Source organism: Ciona robusta, chromosome 2, assembly GCF_009617815.1.
Source record: "Ciona robusta chromosome 2, ASM961781v2".
Taxonomy (NCBI): Eukaryota; Metazoa; Chordata; class Ascidiacea; order Phlebobranchia; family Cionidae; genus Ciona; species Ciona robusta.
The window spans coordinates 3,351,979-3,379,275 of record NC_143236.1 but is presented as its reverse complement, the minus strand read 5'-3'; the positions used below and the strand labels follow the sequence as shown (position 1 = coordinate 3,379,275).

At 35.1% G+C, this 27,297-nt stretch overlaps 2 protein-coding genes across 4 annotated transcripts; both read left to right on the top strand.

Annotated features, from left to right (window-relative positions):
* The first annotated feature begins 1,498 nt into the window (after window positions 1-1,498).
* LOC149740194 (ubiquitin carboxyl-terminal hydrolase 47-like) lies at window positions 1,499-26,910 on the top strand. Of its 3 annotated transcripts, none has more exons than XM_089872030.1 (36): window positions 1,499-1,517; window positions 4,643-4,767; window positions 5,738-5,857; window positions 7,231-7,449; window positions 7,890-7,997; window positions 8,729-8,925; window positions 9,375-9,517; window positions 9,926-10,033; window positions 10,474-10,595; window positions 10,951-11,063; window positions 11,435-11,570; window positions 12,070-12,145; window positions 12,900-13,126; window positions 13,546-13,668; window positions 14,164-14,258; window positions 14,630-14,685; window positions 14,926-15,044; window positions 15,406-15,532; window positions 15,848-15,970; window positions 16,473-16,570; window positions 16,860-16,961; window positions 17,547-17,666; window positions 18,114-18,240; window positions 18,805-18,918; window positions 19,601-19,681; window positions 20,047-20,211; window positions 20,653-20,805; window positions 21,002-21,922; window positions 22,276-22,397; window positions 22,478-22,612; window positions 23,022-23,137; window positions 23,326-23,458; window positions 23,922-24,113; window positions 24,532-24,662; window positions 25,080-25,189; window positions 25,922-26,910. In XM_089872030.1, the coding sequence occupies exons 2-36, from the start codon at window positions 4,744-4,746 to the stop codon at window positions 26,023-26,025; spliced, it is 5,160 nt and encodes a 1,719-aa protein (XP_089728156.1). In that variant the 5' UTR covers window positions 1,499-1,517; window positions 4,643-4,743; the 3' UTR covers window positions 26,026-26,910. The 3 variants fall into 3 exon arrangements, with proteins under 3 accessions (XP_089728156.1, XP_089728155.1, XP_089728157.1); XM_089872029.1 differs by having other exon boundaries at window positions 14,624-14,685; XM_089872031.1 differs by lacking the exon at window positions 7,890-7,997 and having other exon boundaries at window positions 14,624-14,685.
* Window positions 1,548-4,456, top strand: LOC149740195 (proton-coupled zinc antiporter SLC30A5-like). Its single transcript, XM_089872045.1, has one exon. It carries the CDS (start codon window positions 1,932-1,934, stop codon window positions 4,161-4,163), a length of 2,232 nt encoding a protein of 743 aa, XP_089728171.1. The 5' UTR covers window positions 1,548-1,931; the 3' UTR covers window positions 4,164-4,456.
* Window positions 26,911-27,297: the final 387 nt, after the last annotated feature.

Genomic DNA, 27,297 nt, shown 5'->3' with positions numbered 1-27,297 from the left:
AATTGAACCTATTTTAGTATTTTTTTACAGTTATTGCATTATCTCAAGTGATGGCTGTATATATGAGGTGACCAATCGCGTGACCATTGAAGTCTATGCAATGCACAAATACTCACGTTTTATTGTGTGACAATTAGTGTTGGTTAACACTAATTGTCACACAATAAAACGCGAAAATTGCTATATAAAGCTAATTACGTATATATACACACATTATGTATAAAAACATGCTTTATGTTGCTTGAGTTTCATTTTTCCTATAAAAGTTTGGTTGCTCCTTTTTTGAACAGTTAAATTTATTAGTTTAATTCATAATTTTAATAAGTCTAATTAATTTAATACGATCATGGCCAACAAGGTACTATTTTGGGGAAGTCCCCAAAGGGGATTTTGGAAGAGTCAAAGTAACATATTATTTATCGAATAACTTATAAAATTTAAGCGAAATCGAAAACTTTTACCCGCGGTAGGAATAAGTTCCGTATTCCCGGGATAAAACCAACGGTGGATAGTTTAGTAAAATTCGTTTGCAGGAGTTGCTTATTAATGGTTCGTTAAACAATGTGTCCCGTAATGTACCGTACTAACGCCGAGTCCCGTATTTCCCCACCCTGTATAAATGCAGGGATCAATGTGGCCTTAGCCTATATACATCGGCATCTAATCAGCACAAAAACATCGTTTTATAACTTCATGGCAAAGAAACTATAGCACAAACTATCAATGTCCACCGTGCTGGTTACTATAGGTAGGGTAAGTGTAATTTATTTTGGATATTTCGAACGTAATATAAGAAGTTATTTTATCCCCAGGTATTCTTTTGCTTATATGATGATGAAGCAATTTCGGCCTTCATAGTACTCCAGATTATCATAGTGGTCATCTCTTCTTTAGCCTACACGACAAGGTGTTAAATCCTTCAGCGACATTTCCGAGCCTGTTAGCATATTGTGCATCTCTTTAATATCTGGTGACTCGAAAAAACAACAGTAGGAGAAACAGCGTCATCGTTGTTACAGTTAACATTAACGCTTGTCTCATATTGATCGTGTCTTCTTTATTTTTGAGTTACAAGAACATCTCTTCAAACGAGGCTCGTTTCTCCATAGTCGCGCCCATATCTTTTGTACGCACAGTTTTAAAACAGCTTTACCTACCCTTGTATTTGTATGTACTTTACGCCATCATTTAAAGAGTTTTGAAACAAAATTGATTAATATTTCGATAATAATATTTTTTTTTACTTGTGTCTGGTCTTACCAGAAAGCTTTATAAAACCATTCTTATCAACTATGGTAAAATTTTAGGTCCTAATAGTGGCGTATTTTTTCAATGCTTTTAAATTCAATAACTAAAATAAAGTTTTATTTATGGCGCGTTTTATAAAATGTCTATGGTTGATGCCATAGACAGGATGCCATGGCGTTTGTCATGTCGGTGGTGTTAAAAGTAAAAAGTGAAAGAAGAAAAGACAAGTTAACTAAATTTTAGGGAAAGAATATTTATATTTTTAAAATGTAAGTCTGCCTGTTGTTTTTTATTAATATTGGGTATGTATGATGCAGTTTATTTTGAATCAATTGTGTTGTATATAATGTTAACGCTAACGGCACAACGCGTCCAAAAAAATAGAATTAATACAACCTGCAGGTTACTTTCGTAGTAAATCGTATTGTTGTTTATTAAAGTTTTTAAAATGAACTTAAAAGTAAAATTTTAAAAACAGACTTAAATTGTTGTTTGTATGACTAGAAATCAAGAAATGTAGCAACGTTATGCAAATTTGTTCTCAGTTTTTTTTGGGGGTATTCGAATAAAACTAACCATTTTGTTAACTTTTAGCATAATGCATTATGCACACCATATAATGTAAAAGATAGTTATAATTTGATTTAATTCTTGCTCTTGGAACAAAACTATTAGTTTATAAAATGGAATCTGTGCAAAACGACGATTTTGGCCGTATTCAAACGGGAAATGTTGGGAGTTATGGAAAATATGGAATTATTCTTGTAGCTGTGAAGATTCTACGCTGTGTGGGTTTGTTTGAATGTTACGATATTTTAAAGTCGATTCATCTTGTCCAGTTCCTATTCCTGGTTAAGCTGATATGTTCAGGGGTTTACCTTCTTATACACAAACCATTTTCCTCTGGTAGGAAGTTGAATAAAAGACAATGGAGTTACGTGTTTCGACATTCTGTACTTGGTTTGTTAAACAATGTTTTGTGGCTTTTTTCTCTGACACTCTGTGGGCCTTTGCGAACAGTGTTGGTCTTTGAACACGGCGAACATGTTCTTGTGTCCATGTTTATGGGAGTTTTTGCCGGTAGAAAAGGTAACTACGCAAAAACAAGGGGTTCGTTGCTATTTTTCCTTGGTGTTCTGTGTCTCTTGTTATTTGATAATGATGATATGTTGTCTAAGATATTAAGCCAACCAGAAGGCCAGCATACCAGTAGCATCACCCGTTACTTATCAGCTATGATATCTTTTATGGGAGTTGCAGACCATAAAGGTGGTGTTTTATTACTTTGTCTTACACTACTGCTCAAAGTAGCTTTAAACGGTTATACAAAAAGGGTTACAACCCATGTTGGTGGCGCTAAAAGACTTCATTCATTCTCAACTCTAATCTCAGCCCTTTTACTTCTACCATGGGCAAGTCTGTTGTACTTCACAGGCTACAGCTTTAACTTGTTTTCAAATTTATTCAGTATTGTTTTTATTGCAACAACTGTGTTTATAGTTGAACATTATGGACATTTCTTTGTTTCAAACAGACTGAGCCCAATGCAGGTTTCACGATTGGGTTATTTTGCCATAGCTGGAACTGCAATGTTTTTAGGCTTCCAATGGAGCCACCCTGCAATCCGTGTTATTTCAAATGTGAATGGAAAAATGGATTCTGTACGAACAGAAGAGCATGTTATATCCGGTGGAGTAATTGTAAGCATGGTGTTTTTTATTCTGGCTTCTGATATTCTGTCCTGGCCTCAACCAAAGAGTCAAAAGGGAAGTTTTATTGGTTACTCTGCAGAGGGTCTCCCTTTGTATAGATTTGCTGGGGATGTTTTAAACAGAGCTTCCAAAACATCTTTTGGCACATTGGTAAATGGATTTTTACGCCGAGTTCTTGAAGAAAAAGATTCTCGTCACATATTTTATTTTCTCTGCATTAATCTTTCGTTTGCTTTTGTGGAGCTTGCATGGGGTGCATGGAGCAATTCCCTTGGATTAATATCAGACAGCTTTCACATGTTATTTGATTGCACAGCACTTGTTCTTGGTCTCGTAGCTGCTGTAATGGCAAAGTGGAAATCGACACGAATATTCCCATACGGTTATGGACGAGTTGAAGTGTTATCTGGGTTCGTGAACGGATTATTTCTACTTGTTGTTGCGTTCTTTCTCTTCTACGAAGCATTCCAGAGACTTATTGACCCTCCAGCTATAAACACAGACAAACTACTATACGTATCTGTGGGTGGCTTGTTGGTTAATCTCATCGGCGTTTTCGTGTTCAGCCATCAACACCATCATAACCACGGCCACAGCCATGGCCACAATCATCAAGATGGTCACGAAAATTGCCATTCACACTCTCATAGTGATGCGAACATTAAAGGTGTCTATTTACATGTTCTTGCTGATTTATTGGGAAGTATCGGCGTCATAATTTCATCACTGATGGTTTCAAAGTGGCAACTATTGATCGCTGACCCAATATGCACGTTAGCTGTTGCGTCACTTATCCTGTGCACTGTATGGCCCTTGTTGCGCGATTCTGCCCGTGTACTTGCACTATGTGCACCCCCACACCTTCAGAAAACACTGCAGCAAGCTCTGTCGAAAGTGAACGCCGTCGAAGGCATCACGGCACACAGGACATGCCGTGTGTGGCAGCACACAGAGAAAGAAGCCGCGGCAGTTGTCAGTGTCCATGTGGAGCCACACGTCATCGAACAGAGAATAATTTCACAAGTCACCTCCATTTTTAAAGAAGCAGGAATTTCCTCTGTCACAGTTCAAGTTGAAAAAGATGATTTTTACCAACATATGTCAGGCCTAATGACGGGCACTGATGATATGACCCAGATATCAAAAGGAATTTCATTAAATCAATCTTCCGACTCAGAAGGAGAATTTACGAAATTAATCTAATTGTGCAATCAATTTTTATTCTACTCTTTACTCGTCATTGTTTTGCTTTTCAAATAGCCATAAATATGCTTGCCTGTGCTGTGGTCTTGTTTACTGAATACAATAAGTCAAACAGTTTTATACAACAGTTAATACAGAATTAAATTGATGATAGTCAAATCATGGTTTCTTATATGGTGCACTACATAAAGTTTTAAAACACTTGTTATTTCCTATATTATAAATATATTATGAGTACGTGCCACTTTCGCCAGTTCGCCACCACACCCTTGTTTAATAAACTTTAAACTTACTTCCTTGAGTTTTTTCCAAACGTAAGATCTTACAATATATTGAAAATGTAATTTGAATAACTCTCAAGCTCATTTATACAAAGTGTAGACTCATTTAACAAAAAGCCTAACAATATCTTTTTTCCGACCGTTAATAAAATTTGTTAATTTTTTTCGCAAACTTCAAAATCTTTCTTTCTATTTCAGATTAAAACAAAGATTCTTTACTTAAGCCCGCCTTAATAATGTAAATGAAATGACATTTGAGCTCTGTGTAACTTAATGTAATCCTGGATTACAGTTTCAAGATGTCTGTCACGTTATTTGACCAAGTAAGTTATTACAACAACACTGGATACTTATCAGATTTACAGTATTATTATTACAGCAGGTTACACATTTATTAATTTTTTATTATTCTTTTTTGCACATTTAGGGTTTTTCATTTAGCAATATATATAATACAAATTACGTTTTAACATATTTTACGGGCTGTGTTATTTTACAGTTTTTGTTATGCCTGAATAAAGTTTGTATTCAAACTTATTTGTTAGTAACAATTTTCCTTTGATGTCATAATGAAAATTGATGAAGATTGTTTAGTTTCATTTAATTGTTAATGCTCCCATGAGAATTGACAAGGTAGACCACTTCAAACAGTAAAGTGTATTGCATCATGCATAGGCCCCAAACCAGGGGTGGTTGGGTAGACTGACCTACCCTGGGATTTCCCGCACTGCATTTAGTAGAATTAGTTCAGTAAAATTAGGAATCAATAAGTTGGATTTGTTTCACAGGAATGCGTGTCTAAATATCCCAGCCTCGTCTGTGGTTTTAAAAGTTTTGTGCCTATGCCAATTTAACAGCTTTTTTTGTAACAGTATAAATCAATAAGTACTATTATTACATGGATTAGCTTAATATTTCAATAATGTAGTACTAATCAATGTGTCTAATCTTACCTAGGCCTATAGTGCTGTCGTTTTATCATTCTATCATTTATAGAATTCATTTAAAACATTAAAACATTGCCTAAAGTTAACTATTTATTCTAATGTGCTGAAAATATTCATCCTAAAATGTCCTAAACCAAGAGCCTTTTATCACCACAGAATAAATATTAACTTAGTTTGTTGTTATTACATAGGGTAGACTCAAAGGCAACATAATAAGTCTACACAATGTACAGTTTGTTTCTAAATCAGCTTTTCCAGCATTTGTGTGCAAACCAATGTTTTATTTGCATTTTAGCATATCACTTACCAAAATATCAACAGTTTGTTTTAAATCCCTTTTTTTTAGTCATCTGTTAAAGATGGTGAAGCAAAATGTTCGTGTGTTGTTAAAGATGTTTTGAAGACAAACGGAGATCGTTTTATCCTTACTTTGCCTTCTTCTTCCACTTTTGCAAACCTGTATTCGGTAAGATGTTTTCTTGTATAATAATAACAACAGCAAGTCAACAATACAATTACAATAGAGTGTATATATATGTATTAGTATTATAATGCAGTTAATTCAAAACAAAAATTAAACTTTTAAAAGTCTGAGCAAGTGTTTAATTTTTCTATGTTTATTGCACTATATATACATATTTTAATTAAGCCAACTGGCCTAGTCTTGAAGCTTATGCTTCTGAAATAAAAACATAAATATATGTAATACGTATATCAATGATTTAAAATAAATTAGTAAACCATCTGTTTCTTTATGATAGTAAATTGTGGTAGATTGGGTACATCCCTATAGTGTTGGTAAGCAATGAGTTCAAATAGGTTCACTTCTACTATTTACTGGTACATACATAGCATTTATGTCAACACAAAATATAGGCCACTTCTTATGCTATTTCAGCAGGCTGTTTTTTAACTAGCAGGAAATACAACATTGTTTGTTATTGTAACATAGGACGGCAAGATACCCAAACTATTTAATTATCAAAGTAATTAGTGATATTGTTTAAATTAAATCGTGGTTTTATTGGTTTAAGATTACAGGTCTCAATATTGTTATATATATAATTACACAATATTTACCAATATACAGTGGTTGTATGACGTTGAGCATAAGTTAAGGGATAGTTATTACTTGAAACCCTATTTGTAAAACTCCTGTGGTTATGTTTTATAGCATACAATGCTTCGTATGCTCTTTACTTTTTGTTTGCTTTTTAACTTTGTTTTAAAAGAAAGTATTCAATGAAGCATTTTAAGGTTGATTTACTATGCTTACAGCGAAGAGAATTATATTATTGATCTTAAAGCATAGAGCAAAGGCGATTACATTCTTAATTAAAAATATTCTCCCAAAAAAGGCCATATTGGTTATGGGCCAAAGCATAATATCTTAAACATAAAAGCTGCGATACAAACACTCCTTTTCCAACAATACACAATTTAACTACCTATACAAAAGCGAAATTAAAAAAAAAGGAATTGGTATAAATTGGGTAGTTTATTCATAGCCAATGTTCCATTGCACCCCATAAAGGCGCATATTAACCTGTTTCTTCGATCATCATTATGGTGATGCTCATAGACCTCCATTTAGGGGTGCACATGTTACAGCTGCACACCAAATTCTAATGCAGAGGTACAAATAACGTCATTTTGCACCCAAATTTGAAATCTCGAATGTGAAAAAAATGTAAATCCTGTAATTGGAAAATATTTTCTAGGAATTAACATAATTTAACCGTAACTATTGCTACTGTTTTAAAAATCTCACCCACAATACCCTGGCCTACACGCATTACTTTATTAGTTCCTAGCAGTGATTAACCTACCCCATAACAGGAGGTTGGCAAAAAAGTTCAATACGTTAGTGGAACCTTCAACCTCGTCTTCGTCTGCACCAAGAAAGTCAAGGATGAATATGAAGCTCATTCGGAAGTGGAAATTGGTGAGGAGGATCAGCATCACCTGGATTCAACACTCAGCACAACTTCGAAAAATTTTCTGGAAATTCGCGAAAAACTTGGAGTGGCTGTAGAGATGGTATACCCAAGTACTATTGTAAGTTTGAGTTGCTATTTCTGCTTCAGTAGCCTAATTAACACTATTTGTTAAAGTATTGTTCAGATATTCTTTTCAATATATATTCTTATGGACGATACCCACAAAACCTCCCCAGGTGTATGAACCCGTACTGATAAAATTGACTACTTATGTTTTGTTAAGGGAAATTATGTTTTATATCTCATATGACAGTTGGTTATTTATTGATCCTTATGCAGCATAGGCTATAACAGTTGTTCTCAAAAGAAGTATTTATTATCCTGTAAACTATGAGTCTTAAGAATATCAATACATATTCCTTTATCGAAGTATTATCTATGTAGTGCACCCCACTTTTTTTCTCAGAAAAGGATTATTTATTGTATATTAAATAATATATATACTCCCAATGGCACTTCAGTTCACATAAAAATTGATTCCCAAACTTTTCCATTCAGTTAGAGGACATGGGCCCAGCCACTTCTAGTAGTTGTGGAGGATATAGAGTTGATTCAGAAAGTCACATGCATAGGAGGATGGCTGTTTCCTCACCGGACACAGATAAGGTTTCAGTTTGTAATGGTTTTGTTGAACTAGGCTCAATATACACCTGAAACTTGGGCAATTATTTGTATTCTATATATGAGTGGGGCTTAGGGTGAGGCAGGTTAAGAGACCATTAGACCAAGGTTGGCATTCTCGGCCAAACTAGTCGCTGCCTAAATTCTTTTTTGGTATTGTAGTGACTAACCAAAGTTCAAACTTTTAGTTGGTTTTGGTGACTAGTTTATTCGGTAGCCAAGAATACTATTGCCATCCCTTGAGTTAAAACTAGAATTTAGCAATTACCATAAACCATAGCATGTTCAAAGTCCTACATGACCGGGCCATGTTGACCCACGATTTAGGCCACAGTCGGTCCACCCTAATGACAGCTAAAAAGCTGCTTCAACTACAATGAGAGCAGCTTAAGTTGCCATAGGTTTCACCATAACGTGTGGAATATCGACATGTATGGATTAGGGCAGCATGAAATAACTACTGCCGTCAAAGGTTCACACAAACATTATATTTTATCTTCCTTAAAGTTTAAGGCCTGGTTTTATCATTGTTTTATGATCGATTTGCTTAAACTACAAAAGCATATTATTCCCAAAAAATGTTTAATGCTTTCATTCAAACTTTTGATCAAACATTAGGTATATATAATTTTAAAATCTGAAACAACATTTGACTTAAAAAATCTTTTTTCCTGCCAATAGTTACATAAAATAATAATCCTATTATATCTGTTTAGTTAAACGAACACATACGTCAAAAAGCTGACGAAATGGCTTCTAATCGCCTCTCCAATGCCTCCAAGTGTCCAACAGAAAACGACGAACCAAAAGATGTTCGTTTTGTCGGGCTTGTTAACCAAGCTATGACATGTTACCTCAACAGTCTCATACAAACTCTTTACATGACTCCTGAGTTTCGGAATGCAATGTACAAGTAAGATAAATATAAATATATGAAAATTTAACAGTTTTAAAACTGTGTGGATGACTGGTCTTACTACAGGAATTAGTGTTATGGTACTTTGCACACACTCGCCTAACCTTCTGGTCAACCCTGAATTTTCTTAAGTTATAAAAGCGTTTTGGCTCAGGAAGTGAAAATTTACAGAACGGTACGTCTTACTATCAAAACTTGCACCTGTGTTTGCACTGATTAAAGAACACCCTATATTTATGCCAATACTGTTAGGGGTAAAATATTATGTTCTTGACCAACCACTTATTGCTCAGTTGTCAACATAAATGAGTTATAGCAACCTTGGTATAATGAGATAACTCTGGCCTGATTCTAAAGTCCCATGCTACGCTGTAGGGCATAGAATAGAATTAGGCACCCTTTTCCAACTTTTAAAAGTATTTAAATACCTTGCTTTAACCCAACAGATGGGAATGTCACAACCAAGATGACACAACAAGTAGCATCCCATATCAACTGCAACATCTGTTCCTTCTCCTTCAAACTTCCAACAAGGAGTCAGTAGAGACAACTGGCCTCACTAGAAGCTTTGGTTGGGATAGTAGTGAAGGTTGGTGTTTCGTGTTTGTCAGTAAACTAACCATAAATCAATTTTGCAAAATATTCTTTTTGTATATTTTGCCTAAAACTCAAACTATGCATAAATACAAGTGTTCTGTTGATATGACTTAATCCGAAATTTAATGGGGTCCTCAAAAAATATTGAAATAATAAACTCTTATCTCGTTCCTAAAGGGTTCAAAGTTTGGGCTTACTGTTAAATAGGCTATTGTTAAGTGTCCATACAAACATTCAGAGCGAAGGATTATTCACCACATTAATCAATGAGGTCAAAAAAAATCTGGGTGTACATGCAAATATCACCCTGGAGTTATGCTAAAATTTGTACCACTCATGATGTCTGCCAATGCAAAGTCATGACTGCCAAACATTATTTTTAACCTATGCTTACTTGCAGCTTGGCAGCAGCATGATATACAAGAGTTATGTCGTGTTATGTTTGATGCGTTGGAAAATACATTCCAAGGAACAGATCAAGCTGATTTGATTAAACGACTTTATGAAGGTGAGCTGGTAGATTTAACTTATCAGCTTTTTCATGTTTTGATCTAAACCATAAAGATTCTTTTCCAATGCCATTCTATTCTATATGGGGGAGGTTCTACAACAAGGCATGACAGGGAACCTACTATTTAGACTAGAGTTGGCCCATTACCCCTACACCCAGGGTTCTACAACCGATTAGTTTCCTCTGGGTTGGATGTTTTTTTAGCGTCTTGCTAAAACAAAAACAACATTCAGTTTTGACTAAGGCTCTACATTTGTCAACGTTGTAGTCAAATGAACAAACTTCATCTATCATACACAGCGAAATGTTTTCTTTAATAAAACACCTTCTTTTACTTGAATGACGTATCTTAATACAATGAGTGATAACTTAAAAAAACAAAGAACTATTTATCGCAATCATGTGTTTTATTAATTTTAAATTAAACCAAAACACAGGAACAATGAAGGATTACGTCCAATGTTGTGAATGTCATCATGAAAGCGCAAGGAACGACACGTTTCTTGATGTCCCGATCACCATACGGCCGTTTGGTGCAACCACAAGCTACAAATCTGTTGTAAGTCTTAATGGTTGCATATCAAGCGGAAGTGTTATTGCAAAATGGCACCTTTGAAGCCAAAGTTTCAGAAAGGACAGTAACCCCAACCCCAAGCCACTAACCTATATTTCATATTCCAGCGCTGTAGTTCAGTAATTAGAAACTTGTATTGTAACAAAGAGACAATTAATACAAATGCATTTCCTGTGGATAATATTATTAAGTGAGACCAGACTATGAGATAAATGCAATCCATCAATAATGCTGATATATCTCTGTTGTAATTTATGATCATGTTTTTGCATTTCAATGTAATCTATGTTGTGTTATAGCCATGGGGGTTAAGAAGTCTAATACACAACCATATTAACAGATTGAAGGTTTGAATGCATTTGTTGAACCAGAGACACTGGACGAGAGCAACCAATATTACTGTGAGAAGTGTGACAAGAAATGTGACGCAAAGAAAGGGTTAAAGTTCACCAAGTAAACACCTTTGTTGTATTTCGTTACAATATTTAAACACTTTGTTATCACAATATTTTTTAACCCTAATTTTTTTTGTTAAAAAATTCTACTTATTATAAAAATAATATTAGAGTGCTAGGCAAGATGTCACCCCGACTTTTCAAACATGGGTGAAATCAAATTTTTTAAAATCCCAGTTTTACATTTTAAAATGGGTTTTATAAGGCAAGATGATGCTAACATTGTAGGCAAGTGAAACCCCCCAAAACAACAAGGGAATTCCTCTGCAGGCACTGCGTGTATGAAAAGAACACTGGTTTTATAGGATGCCATGCGAGGTTAAATAAGTTACATTCATTTCTAATTAAACAAACAAATTTTTTTACTAGATTCCCATATCTTCTGACACTTCAGCTGAAGAGGTTTGATTTTGATTATTCGACCATGCATCGAATCAAACTCAATGATTGCATGCAGTTCCCACAAATACTAAATCTTAATTCTTTCACAGAAGATACAAGCAAGGTTAGTTATGTGAGAAGAAAGTCTAAAAATCCAATCATTTCAAAGGTCAGAGTAAAAATGCCACTGACTCTATAGTACTGTTAAAATGGATTGTCAAACATAGTAAACCTTATTTATGTCTAAAACTAGACTGCTAAAACGGGAAGTCACCTTGTTTCAAGAGTTTGAAATGACACCCCAGGCACCCCTAACCAAAGTAAATAGATAAACATAAAGTAAGGACAAGTCTGAGAACCATTGTTCACGAACAATGGACGTCATCTTGTTTTCCACATGTTGCTTGAAACACAAGCATTAGTATTGCCACAGAAGGATGTTTTGCAGGTTTTAAATGCCTTTTAGAAAGCTATCGACCTTTTTTTCAAATATCGGTTTTAGTAGTTAGTGTAGGGGAAATACTTTAAAAATCTTAAAATATTTTGCAAGCTAGCCAATACTCGGTTAATTGGTTTTATTTTGAATTAAATATCATTGTATTAAACTGCATCTTCCTCCACAGGACACTACTTCTTCATCGACGGATGATGATCCAGTAAATAATGAGGAGATGGATGACTTGTGTGAGGAGAATAAAGGTGAGGTTATGATGTCATTACATTTATTTAAATAATAACTTTTCTATATCTGACGCTGGGATCAGTGGTTAGCACGCCTGACTCTTAAACCATAGGTCATGAGTTCAAGGCTTGTCGCTGCTACCGTTGTTGGCGTATATGTCTTTGGGCAAGACACTTAACAGCAATTGCTTCAACCCAACAATTACTACTGAGTTGTCTGAATTGTCAGCCATTTAAAAACACACTCCTAAACATACGTGGTGACCGGTAACTGTGATTGCAAGCTGGCATGAGGTGTATAAAACAGAATACCTGTGTTATACTGACTGTTGTTTTCCAACCATGCAAGGTTACATTCAAAATGACAGAAGTGTTATCAGTAAAATATTGATTATAAAAAGGATAATCAACAGCTCTTACTCATAGCAAAACAATTTCTTAGCTGGATCTTGCCACCATTATAGGCATGTATGTTCTTCTGCAGGGCACCTCACGTTATTAGAATTGCTCAGACCCAGTGGTCACTTTCTTACTCATATAAATTGTCTAAATTGTCAAACAAACACGCTATAAATTCAGACAAAAGGCGGAACTGAAAGATCACAAATAATTTAACGGAAGATTTCTTTCATAACCTAATCATCCTCTTATATGGAGGATTGTCACATTCCAACTAACATAACCATCCGTTCAATCTATATAAATAATCTTTCATTGTTTAGTATTTGTTTAGTTTGATGGTAAGTGTGTGTTAACCTTCCCCCTTCACCAGAACAAGTTGACGAGGAAGACACAAGCAGCCACGACAGCGGGCACGACCCCGATCGTAATCTTCCTGGAGGTTCCAACGGTGACGGGATGAACGAGCAATCCAGTGAAGAGGAGGCGAGCAGCGTGGATGAGGGGATCGACTTTGAATCCCAACTCTCCCATCGTAGGAAGAGGAGGAACAGTTGGTGGTTGAATGATGAGGAGGCGCTCGTGGACTCCTATCTTCAGGTGAGGATTGTAGGTGTAACATTAGGAGTGTAAGGTTGGAGGTTTATTGTTTTTTTAAAGATAAAAAAAGTTAAAAAAAATGTTAATAAAAAAAGGGGGTGCGTGGGTGTCACCTCAGCAGGAAAATATCTTATCTTAGGTTTGGCACCCCAGTTTTACACCTTACAACAATTTTAACATGCCTTTAGGTGATTTATCTTTGGTTGAGGATTAGGTTAACTCCAAAATACTTGCCACTGACCAAAAGTGTATTAACCCCCAACTAACCAATATCCCCTAGAACCTAGATATTGGTCATTCACCTCTGACCTTTAACACGAGTTTTCAATTATTCTTAATTTTCAAGCAGATTTGTGACTTTTACCCAATCACTTGATAGCATGCGACTAATGTCTGTTTTTCTGTTATATTTCATACAGGAGGGACCGTATGTTTACGAATTGTTTTCAATCATGATTCACTCTGGCAGTGCTGCAGGTGGCCACTACTATGCTTATATTAAGTCATTTGAAAACAACAGATGGCATAGTTTTAATGACCAGGTTGGTGTACAAGAATGATACTAGTTTCTAATCTATTTGTGTTTTCATATATTATTCTATCAGTTATTATTAATTATGTAGCATAAAGTAGGTATTTACCCTGATCGGTATTGAACAAAAAACAAACAAACTGACAAAGTTTAGTAGTTGAATAAATAAATGGAACATATTTATCTTCGCTGCTACCATTGTGGGTGTATGTATCTTTGGGCAAGACAATTGACGGCAACTGCTCCAACCCAGTGGTCACTAATAGGTTGTTCAATTTATCAGCCACACATAACGAAAAATGAAAAACCTCCCAAAAAACAATCAGTCAATCACCCACAAAGTAACATACTTGGTAACTGGTAAGCTGGCATGAGGTGTATAAGACAAAACACCGGGGTTTAACGACTGTCGTTTCCCGGCCATGTAAGGATAAAGTATGAAGTTACATACATACAGGACTATTGGTATAGGTATCAGTATCATTATATTATCTTTTCGATACAGATTGTATCCTCGATTACCAACCTTGATATTGAGAAAACATTTGGAGGAGTAAGTTACCCACGTACGTCATCATCATATTATTCAACATTTTCAAGGTAATTCCTCAATTCTGGTAATATTATTACTGTTATATTAGGCTTAAATGCTACCAAGATAAATATTTCTCAAGAAATGACCTTTTGGCATACAAGTGGATTTAAAAACTTTTACAAAGCATTCGCTTTATAAAATAAAATCTCTGTTATTTTATTTTTATCTTTAAAGCAATTGTTGTAATTAAAAGTCTTCCATGTGCTGTAGGCCATAGTACTGCCAGCAAAGCTGTGAAAGTTGCTGAAGGAATGTAAATCTTCCTTTTCTTTTTCAATTGCTGAAAAATTATACATACTGCTAAACTAGCGTTTTCCACTTCCAGTATATATTAGTTAACCACTTAAAACATTTTACCTTTTTTTCATAATTCCAGTTCTACAAATGCTTACATGTTGATGTATCGACAAATAAACAAACAAAGAAATTCCAGTAAGTTACTGTTGTTAGTTACCTATACATACATGATTTAGGTATATATATATAAACAGACATGTTGTTAAAAAATTGCATTTTAACTTTTTAAGTTTGTGACATATTGTTGCCATACCTCTTTGAGACAATTACTGTCAATGACATTTAGCACGACTTCTCTAATATTTACAACCTCAATAAAAAATTATTGAAGTCATTTGTACAAGTCTAAAATTCTTTCTCTCGTATGATCTTTAGTGTTCATGGAAACAACGGAGCTTCCATCTCACATCCAGGACCTCGTTCATAGAGAAGAAGAAGAGGAGAGGTTGAGGATCATGAAGATAGAGCAGGAGAGGAATATGTGTAGCATCAGAGTAAGTTATGTTGAAGGTGTTGGGTTCAAGGCTCAGCGATGGTAGTTTAGTAAATATTGTAAAATATGTTGAAACTTGACGGGAATACATCATGTTTCTAGTGTCTGGGTAGGGGGTGTTGGGTTCAGGGCTCACTGTTTGTTTTTAGTTTGATTGGTTTGAGTATCCCATACTTAAAGTATAGTTCATTGTATAAATAAACTAAGTTGATTTGGTTTATAAATGTTGAGGATATTCGGTTCAAGGCTCACATTGTTGGTGGTTTAGCTTTAATATGTTTAAGTTTTGGACATTCAAATGAATTGGTATTTGACCAGTGTTTTCTGTATATTTTTTTACATATACAAACAAAATTCTCCAGTTATTTCTACGCCACCCATCACTTGTGGGCCACCTGGTACAACCAATACTTGACAAGACATTTGAATTCCACAAAGACACGACATTAGTTGATGCTGTCAAGCAAGCTCATATGCTTATGAGAATAAGTAAGTAGATGAGATTTGTTAATTACCGTCTCAAGCTTTTTGTAACATTCGAAATATTATGCGTAAGTTCATAGCAAACCTGTAGTGGCAAATGATTTGAATTTTATTATATGAACGTTTTGCCATATAACTAAAAATTATCAGGGTTTATCACAATTTATGTTTTTTTAACGAAAAAAGGTATTTACTTTTATAATTTAATATTTCGTAATCACCAACGGTATGCCTGGCATAAAACCTCCTATTCCTACTTTTCACATCCAACCTATTTCTTAATTTTTATTTCTCATTTATAATACTTCTATGTTGACACAGAGAGCGAGGTGGTTCCAGTTGACCGATGTCGTTTGGTAAAGTACGATCACATTAACGATGTGCTTGACCGATCTTACGATATTGACAGCGAGGATGGAGAAAAAACTCTCAGCCAGTTGTTGGGTGTGTGTTGTTGTTTATACTTGTAATGGGCTGACTCTGGTCTGTTAGAGTATTCGGTCAAATCCTGGCCTAAATAAGACCCATGGTGTGCCTTGCTACATGACTGCACCCAGTTAGCATAGAACTCTGGTTTGAAGCCCCTGTGTTCCCTGGTGTGCTTCTTTGTAGAAACCATTTGGAAAATATGGAGTTGTTATTATTATTCTTTATGGTTAAGTTCTTACAGTGGGACAAGACATGGGACCTTAGATTTAGGCCAGAGTTGTCCCATTACCCAAAAAAAGGATGCTTTTCATCCTTTAGTTTACAATGCAAGCCACTAACCACAATGGTGCCAAACTACTCGGTTATTTAATGTACATTTGTAATTAAAATTTGTAAATGAGCATTTCAGGCCTAAGGCCCCTGTGTTCCTTGGTGTGCCTTGTTATGGAACCTTACCCACGTGTTTACATTTAAGCAGTGCAGCATAGAGGTATGTTAATGTATTTAAAATAACCAGGTGGTCCTCGCAACTCGTACCTGTTTGATTTACTCCTGGAAACAAGAGATGAAGACGAGAAGTTTGAAAAATATGAATGTGGTGGAGTTACACTGAAAGTGAGTAGTTGAGATAAAATTCAAATGTTTCAAGTCATTGGGTGTTTATGTACAACTCTAATCTCCTTTATTTTACTTAGGGGTAAGAGGTATGCAGTTTAATCAGCATTAGGTATTTCCTTACCAAACACATTTAGCATTCCTTGTCATATGGCAGGTCTATTTTTTAAAGTTAACTAAGAAAAAAAAACAGTGTAAGACCAGTTTTTTAAACCACACAATTGTCATTGCCCTGCCATATGAGGATAAATGAGTTTTATTCATAATTTCATAACCAATATTTCTTTAGATATTTCTTGCTGATCCAGAAGCACTGAACCTCCATGAGAAAGTTACGATCCGTGTGACTGAGCAACAGACTGTGCTCGATATGAAGACTCGCATAGCTGAGGTAAGCGGGTTATAATGTAGCTTGCTTAGGATATGGGATTATGAAGTAGTTGTATTATGGTAGTTAGGCAATTATTGTAACCGAAAACACCTGGTTCAATGTTCGATACCGATAGGTTTTAGCAGTAGCATCAATGTTTTTTTTTTAATTTTATGTTATAAACTTTTTATTTAAAAAAAGGGGTCCCGACTTCCGCAATCCCCCTTATGGCTGCGCCACTGGGTGTAAGTGTTCTTGACCAAGACACTTATCAGACATTGCTACAACCCAGTGGTTGCCAATGTATTGCAGCACCCAGCAAGCCAAGTATGCATGGTTTTACGGTTAGAGAGTAAAAGGGGTTAGCATCTCGGTGATGTTGGTCAGGGGTTAGCAATTATTGGCTTTGATTTTATATTGAATTGAGTAAATTGACATTATATTTAAAAACTTTTGTTTAAAGTAAAAGAACCAATTTAAATTGATTAATTTTGTTTTCAGAATTGCTTTACTCAAAAATGCTCTACAATTTTTTTCCAAACTTTACAATTCCCGCCTGTTTCTTTTGGGGTCTAGCTTTAACCTATGCTGTTATTTTGTCTCCAGAAACTGAACCTCTCTCTTGGTTCAATGCTGGTGGTTCATGAAAGATATCGTGGGGAGTGTCATATACTCACCAATGATGCTAAAACTTTAAAAAGTGAAGGATTCTTCAGAAGTGCCAAAGTAAGAACTGTATCTTATTGTGTTGAAATACTTAAGTGTTTATATTTGTTACTAATTCATTATCCCAGCATACCTTGTGTCACAAAACATTGCTCCCCACCCACGATGTCATACCAAGCTGTATGCAGGCTTTAATTATATGTTATACTAGATTTTTGTTTTTTTCTAACAGTAATTTTACCATTTAAACATCTCTTTGTATTTATTGTGCTTGTATTTTATTAAAACCTTTTAACCATTTGCTTTATAGTGACCTGATAATGTGATCACATTCACTGTATAAAAGATTACAAAATACTAAGTTTTGACGGATATGTGTCCTTACATCTAATTGGAATAAAAGTTTGAATTAAAATTAAATATTTGTTAGAATTTAAAATGTTTTTTTTTCTCAGAATTTGAATTAAATTTTTTTTTTAAATTTAAATTAAAAATGTTATTCGTCAGCTTTATGTTGATTTGATGACTGAAGAGGAAAGTTCTTCCGACTCTTTGAAGCTGGAGGACACTCGTCTATGGAACATCCTCGATAAGATCGCTAATCTTCTTACAATCAACATCGTTTTACCATCAGGTGGGGTGGTATGCGAAGCATTAGTGATGTAAAGGGCCCTATCACCCAAGTGAAATCATAGATTTAACACCCCAGTTTTATGCCTGAAACAGCATTTTCCTGCTTCATGAATTAGCCATAATAAAGTTAATCTGTAGCAGTTCTTTCCACATAACTTATGTAAACAATATAAGTTTAAAACACAATGTAGTAAAATACTGGTTAAGTAAAAAATACACAATATTAATCACTGTATTATTGAAGTAGTTCTTAGAATTTTTCTCGCTGTTTCTGGTTGTGACACACTGAATGGCTCATACTTTTAATTGTTTAATCTACACATACCATGAAATTATTAAACAGTGTCCTGTCTGCCCTGCTACCTCAATCACTTTGAGATATGCTTTATCCTATAACAACCATTATATATTCTAAACCACTTCCCCACAATTAATGTTCTCCTCATACTTGCCCAGTTAAATATCATTACACAACTTCTATGGTGGCACACAGTTTAAAAACCCCATGATGTATGAACCACCTTAGGTATACTACAAGTCATACCATGCTTAATATTTCCCACAGAGGTGACTGAATACTTCGATAACATGCAGCAAGCCATGGAGAAAACCAACCTGGATTCCAAATTAAATGGACAAGCTTCATCCTCATCAAGTGATGAAGGGGTGGGGTCACTTGGTATGTCAAATAATCAATGTTTTGTCTTTCTATGCTATATAGTAGGTTGGGGGAAGATGGGACACCTTTAGCGCATAATATTCAAATATCCTGATCATGTTTAAACATTTAACAACAGTCTATCGGAGTCATTGCGGCTTTAAAATTCTTTGAATGTTCTTCGTTTAGTACCAAATGGAGCTATATAGTAGGGTGGGAAAAGAGAGGATATATTTTTAATCTATTTTTAAAACATAAACAGAACATTCAAAGAATTATAAAACCGTATCTTTAGGACTTCCATAGGCTGTTCTTGATTGTTTAAAACACACCCAGGAGATTTAAATACTATGTGCTAAAGGTGTACTATCTTACCCCACAGTACTACATGTTTTTTTCCTTTCTTATTTTTTCTCTCTCTCTCCCTGTCTTTTTGACCTTGTATTACTGGTTTCATGTTTTGTTTTTTTATTCATATTTTCTCCCTGTTTTACTCCTTTTCCGTTGGTTCTCTTTTTTTAGACCGTATCTTTTTTTTTCTTTAAAAGAAGCTTGGCCATCCTAGTGAAGTGACGTGACATGACATTTATGAATAAGATATTTATTTAAATAAGTTATTCATTTAAGCAGTGCCATTGGTTAAAATTAATTTAAACCATCGGACTACACCAATCATGATAATTTCTTAATATTCCTACACCAGGTGACAGTAGTGGGAATTCCTCGTCACCACCCCAAAATCCACCTGAGGCAGTAGAGAGCATGAATGATGATGAAACAATGGGTTGGTTATGACATCATAAACTATGTTTTAGAATGAATTTCAAATTTAAAATTATCTTTTGTAAAAATGTTTTTAAATTCGAAGTCTGTGAAGGGTAAAATAAATATCATTTTAAAAGTAATTTTAAGGAAAAAGTCAAGAACCACTAAAAAAATACCAAAATAAAAGCCTCATGCCACAATGTGTGTGAAAATAGGATAGTGGATACCCATGTTATAACTTGTATTGTAATAACTCTCTATGCAAGCTTAAATACCACAACAATCACACACAGTAAGGTTTTTGATACAGAACACCCAAGCTATATAAAGAAATAAACCCTCCAAACAAGAATAAATTAATGACATTCAAATAAATCACCCCAGATTCAAACTGTGGCGAAATTGAAAGTTTTTGGCAAATTCCCGAACTCAGCCACGAAGATCAAACTAATGAAGGGGAAAGGAGACGGAATAATAGTTATGATAACGATTCAATGTTGTCTTCTGTGCTGAATGATCTGCCAGGGAAACTGCAGAAGAGATTTGAAGGTAAATTATGTCTACATGATATTATTTTTAGCATGTTTTATGAGGCAATATATTTTTTTATATATGCTGTTACGGTTACGCATATTGTAAGTCTAAAAGAGGTCTTTTGGCAATTTTTGTAATTTTAAAAAGGCCGTTATTTTGAAGTAATATTCTGACGCCTTTATCTGGGTGAAAGCCAAGTGTATTATTGTCCAAGCCTGAGTATGCTACTAAGTCTTTTGAACTGTTCAGTGTCATAAACCCTGATGATCTGTATAGAACGTCGGGGCCAATTTAAAGTTAAAGAAGATCTATTTTATAAAACAAAATTAGGAAAACTCTGCTGGTAATATTCCAACATATGATGAGTCGTCTTGGTTGTATTAAAACAGACACAAATTTTAGACCTTTTTTATATATGAGTGTTTTTAGGACCTAATTTCCCAACACCATTCACAGAAACAGGCTACATGATCCCTGCCTCCCCCACCAGTTCATTGAAATGCAACTCCTCACAATCTGACCCTCCATCTCTTATGACTGACATGGAGTTTGATGAGATGGCGAATGAAAGTTTTGACGCCTCAAATTATAATGATGATGTAGAGCAAGGTTGGTTTGGGACGTCTTGGTTTCTGTGTTTAAGTTATATAATCAAGATTTAGTGAAATATTCTATACTATATGGCTGATATTTAACAGTAGGGGATTAAAAACTAAGTGTGGTATGGTACATAAAACATTTCTTGATGTTAAAATTTGCATTATGTTTTACGAGAATAACAGTTTCCTAAAATATAAAATTCCAGTGTTGTCCGTTGAAAGCGAAGGAAGTAGTTTAAGCACCTCGTGTTCCACGTTGGGCAGCACTGACACCATATGCCACCCTGTTGAAGGCTCATGCCACGGCCCAGAGATGTCCCCCGCAGAGGTTGTACGTAAGTCAGTTGACGTCAACCAGAGCGAAGTCGTGGCACCGTGCCACTGCCCCAAGCCACTTGCCACGGGTTTGCCAAAGTACTCAACAGGGAAATGTTACCCTGGACATGTTGTACAATGTGCTGCAGTGGAACCTACATTGGATTACACCAAGGCACTGATGTACGCTGACAGTAATTCAAATACCACGGGTGATCCATCAATAACAGACAACAGAACCAACCCCGATGGGACAGGTGACGCACATGTATGTGCCCATAAACCAAAACAATTACCCATAGTTACAAACGAGCCTGTAAAATCAGTCATGTGGAACGATAATGTAAGTGTGGCTCCTGACGCCACAGCGGAGCCGTGCGACTCGTGCCACGAAAAATCTACAGCACCAAGCAGCAGTAACGTGAACTTCTGCAGTCCCCAAATCTCGTGCGGCGCATGCGGCTCTTCCTCCTCGCAATACATAAAGGAGTCTACATCCCAAGATCTTCCCAACTTATCTTCCACTGCTGGATCTTCCGCCTCGGCTCCCAAAGACATTCCAGAGTCCTCCGAAGCCTGTGAGAAGATCAACCCTCTCTTCTCGTGCTCCCCGTACTATAAGAAATCCATCCTGAGCAGCTCTGAGGGCATCTTGGACTCGGTTTCTCGCTCAAGGAGAGAGCGAACCATCTCTTGTTCATCTGCTGCTTCTGATGGTTGGGGAGTGTCGAGCGAGATCGCGCAAAAACAGTTTTATTTCCGGGTTCTTGAAGTTCAGCAGAATGAGAATGAGGAGAACAAACCATGCAAAGGTAATATAAATTGCTTTGGTTCTCTAGGATAGTATTTTTTAAAGGTAGTAAATAGGTAATGGTTTAAATACTTTACTTGAAAATTTAGTTATAGCCAACGTATTTTTTTAATTTTAACAAAATCTTAGGCGATATTATCAAAATATAGTTACACTCATAGTTGTCAAACATAGGAATCTCAATATATAATTACAGATAAAATATACTTTGACCCTTCTTGTTTGTATAGACACCTAACATCAGGGTAAAAGCTGGTTAAGGCTTAATATTGGCATGATAAACAAAACGTTTAATACCAACCTGTTTCAAAAATTTGTGGCATTTTTTTTCTTACCTTTTACTCTTTATTCCAGAGCTGCATGTAGAAATGGACAAGCGAATGCCTTTGTTGTCATTAAAGCGACATCTTGCCCACTTTGTAGGCACAGCTACAAGAAGGTTTGTCATCTACAGGAAATATGCTAGTGGTCAAGAGGTATTTAATTATTGTGTTCTTGAAAAGTTTAATGTATGTGCTTAACATGTTACCTTTACTCATTATCTTTTTACCCACAGAATGAGATGAGTCAATTAACAGAAGATTTTCGATCAATTCCTAATTCGACGTTGTTTGTTGTTAAACTGGGTCGTGCTTTACGTAAAGATGAATATCGATGCAAACTTTATCAACTGAAGCTTTACGAGGAGGAGGTGGGTTATATAAGGTTTCTATGGTGGTTATAAGGTTTCTATAGTGGGTATAAGGTTCCTATGGTCGTTATAAGGTTTCTATGGTTGTTACAAGGTTTCTATGGTCGTCATGAGGTTTCTATGGTATTTATAAAGTTTCTATGGTAGTTATAAGGTTTCTATGGGGGTTATATAGGGTTTTATGGTGGTTTGTTTATATAAGTTTTTTAGCTTTCGGCAATCCAAGTTTCAAGGCAATCCAAGTTTCAAAACTACATTTCACACAACTTTCGAATGAATTCACTTTTTCAACAACAGTTAATATGCTTCAACCACAGTAGTAGGTGGCCCAATCAAACAGAAACTTGGAAAGCATTACCATATGTAACTAGTAGTAAATAACATTACAATATGCATTTTCTCGTAACAGACTGCCAAACCATTAATGAATTGGGTGATACAACGTGGGTTGACAGTTGGTGACGCACGTAACTTGCTGTGTGAAGATATAAGTGAACAGTGTGATATACATACTCAACCAGAGAGGTGAGATCATAACATTTGTTTTAAACTGAAAAAACTGTAGCCTAAAAAATTTTGAAACTTTGTGTGTCTAAAAAAATAATAAAAAAAGGAAAAAGTTAAACATAAATGGAAAAACTCATATTCTGTGGAATTTTTACTTTTTATTTTGTGAAAAAAAAGGTTATCTAAAATTTTAAAATGCATTTTAGAATTCGTATTCGTAAGAAAATGTGGAAGACACCAAGCCAAGTTTATCTTGAAAATGATAAATTTGGGACGAACATCAGTTTGTACGGAACCATTGAGTTTTTCATTGAATTCCTTGATAAACCTGAACCAAAGGTAGTGTAGTCGACTACAATGGTCATGTAAAACTTTGGGTATTTTTAATGCTAGGGAGGCAGGGTACTTAGACACACATTCCTATTAAAGAAATTTGATTTACAGGCTTTAATATTTACTTATTGCAATGCAAAACAAGCGTCAGTCTGTATACCCTGCCCCTCCGGTCTCCAGGTTTGGAGCCTTTAGTTGCATATTGCAACAACAATTTCCGTCTGAATTAAATCAAGTAAACTCAAACGATCTACATTATGCCGTCACAATGCTGTGAAGTTGTAAACATGCGTCAAATTTTACCTCATTGGTTGTAATGTTTACTGATTAATGCAATGCAAAAAAATCCCAAGGTAGGCCTGCCATCCCATATTCGGTGCATATTATTACATAGAGTTTCTTTTGACTTAAAAAAACTAAACTCATTTAATTGTCCATAAAACAACTTACATTATGACATCACAAACAGACAGCGGCCAATCAGCTTGTGTTGTTGTGTCGTCGATGGAGACCATCTTTACTTAAGTTTGAAGATTTTGAGGAAGTTGTTTTAAAAGACGAAGTTGTTTCATCGACTTACTTGGGGTGGAACGCAGATCATCTTCGAAAACAACTTGCCGTAGTTAGTGGGATACCAATCGACGATATACAAATGGCAAAGGTATTTTAGTATTGGTATGAATATGGATAATTGTAACTTATTTATTCTCATGTGGTGGGGCAAACATAGTTGATATAACATGGATGTTATGTTTCATGCACTTCATGGCTGCATATGTTTTGGGTTTCCTGTTTTCCTTTTTCTTTCTTTAATTCAGACAACTTTAAGTGGACATTGGGTTAAAACACAATTACCAATATGTGTTCGATACCCTGGTTCCTTGGTGTGCCTTAGAACCTCACATATACACAACAACAAAAAGTCCAATTTTCTCAAAACCTTTTTTTAATATATATCAAAACTCTTTTCAAATTCGCTTGTAATATATATGGTTGCAGAAAATGCAAGTAATTGACAATTAAGCGCTACATAATAATAAAGTAACCACTGATATACCTTAACACCCACATACCAACAGGGACGTGGTATGTTCCCATTCAGAACCAGTGTATTAGATGCTGATACAAGCCTTGATTGGGTTCCTACATCAACAAGTCCTCATACTTTCTCAATGCATCTTACTGAGGATGGAACTGTTGTATTTTACAGGTGATTTTGATTTACTTGTTTGGTTATATGTATTTTATGTATATGCTGGTAAATTCTAGGTACAAGGGTGCACTTTTTTTAACGAAAATAAAAAAAAATTGTTTTAGCAAAAACCTGTAATGATGACACTGTTAAAACTCATCAATATTTTGTGCTGTTAAGTCAAATTGATTGATTTTTATCTTTATGTATTTATAATCTAGGGGCATCGCTGTCACATTAGTTTAAATTTGATAAAAATCTGGGATGCATTGTTAAAATGCTGTTACCATTGAGCTTTTTACATACTGTTGTATAAATCATGTTTTTTTTTTCAAATTAGTAGATTTTATAAAATAAAAATACTTCAATTTTCAACGTAAATTGTGTTTTCATTTCTATAGCATACAATATTGATATAATAAATTATTTCTATAGAGATAAAAACGAGGAAATAAAAGAGATAACGGAAGAAGAAAGAAAGATAATCATGGACGAAGAGATGAAATCAAATTCAACAATATCGGCTTCCACTAAAACCAACAAAGGTATGTGAAAGTATTTAGATAATGCAGAAGGCACTAAAGTAGTGCATTTGCTGTAGCATTGTGCTAAAGTGCGATGTGCTATATCAATGTCTTATGGACCTAAGATTTTGTTACCTTCAGCAAAGACAAAACAAAATATTAGTAACACGGCACTGTATAACCATGCCACAGTGTTGTGGCATGGTGCCACAGGGCCACAGCATGGTTAAACAGTGTTGCGTCACAAATATTTTGTTTTGTTTTTGCTGAAGGTAAAAAAATGTTAGGTCCATAAGACATTGATATTCTGGTCATTTTTAATATAAACATTATAAATGTGAACTTTGTGATCATTTTCACCTGTTAAACTACTTTAAAATGCACGAAATTGCTTGGACTTTAAACAAAAATAGGCTAGTTTTATGTTACAGTTGAGCACTTTTATATTAAACTAAAATATGGCAGAGACAATACAATAGACTTGTCTTTCAACAGCCATAATAAGCCAGATTGTTAAAGAATTTTTAAATTTTTTATTAGATGTATTTTTAAGAGTCCAGCTGTTAAGTTGGTGCTGAAATGTCTGGTTATAACATCTGTGTTTACCTATTTAACTCTGTAATATACTAAATATATCACATTATTTCATATATGCATATTTAAAAATATAGCATTCTGCAATAATAAATAAACCACATTCATTCATTTATTTTTAAATTTAAATAAAAAATTCAAATAAAAATATTTTAATAGAACTGAGCGGGCCTTCAACAAAACCAGTTTCTTACCGACGAGAAAAAGCTTTGAAAATCTTTATTCCGCCTTCAAGAAACAAAGAAGTTACAACAGAGCTATAAACCTCCCAACAGCTGCCAGCATGTTACTTTCTACCCATATGAGCCTACCATTTATTAACACAGGGGATGCAGTCATAGATAGACATACAATTCTGTGAAACGTATTTCGACCCATTGGTTGTAATGAAAAATTTCAAGGGTTGGACTACCCACTCTGCCACCCAAGGTTCTGCGCTTAAAAGGTCAAAGATTCTATGTAGATGGAGTATACTGCAAGAGATTGAAATATCAAAAATGGTCACTTCGTTTCTATACAGAGTTTACTTTTCTTTCTGGTAAAATATCCTCAACCCTACTGGCTTTTCAAGAAGCCAAATAATATAACAACACACTGCAAGGTGCTTTCTTGTTTTTAAACCTACGACAGCAATACCCAAATTCACAGTACCAGCAAATTGTTATGTGTAGATGTTATCGTTGTCTTACTGGACAGCATTTGTTAATTCTTTTTTTACATATAATGACAACGCTTGAAGTTTTGTTCCTATAAGCTGTGCTTCTCAACCTCTACGTCACGATTTAAAACTAGGTCACCATTTGATTTGGTTGCCACTACAGCAGTTTGCAATACCTTTTGGCTGTGGTTGTAAAAGTTAAATTAATTTATTTCATGCCTGCAAAAAGTTGTATCAAATGTAAATTCGCTGTTAATTAATTTAATATTTGGTTTGTGTCATTGAACAGTTAAGAAGAACTGCTATGAAGTGTACCAAAGTACTTTTCTCTTTAAATTGGTGTGCACTATGTTATTTACAGTTCGTACACAGAGGAAAACTGGATGTGCTATATACAAATAGATGCTTGCGGTGTCATAATGTCGTTTGCATTTTTAAAGCTTTGTTAAAATAGCATCGATTCGTGACAATAAAAGTTAATGTTGATAAATTTCTACAATTAATACCGAGTCTACTGACATAATGCATATAAAATGTGTTTTTTTTTAATTAATCGGCTAAAACAGCGCAAGAAGGGTATTAACATCAAAACGGCAGTCCTGAAAACAAGGTATGATTAAAAACATGCAAGTACAACCAGTTTAAAAGCGAGTTTGTTAAACGTTGTTACTTGTGGACGACTTTTGACTTATTACTTGTGGTATGTGGTATTCTGTGTAGCAACAACAAGCGGTTTTGTGTAACGTATCCAGGGATTAACCTTGAGCATTCAACGCAAAGCGCACAGTTAAAGCGCTCCCGGCCACTGTAGTTCAACCGTTACTAGTTCAATGTTTGTTTTTGCGGTAAATTACCGACAGCCGCCGGCGCGCCCGGA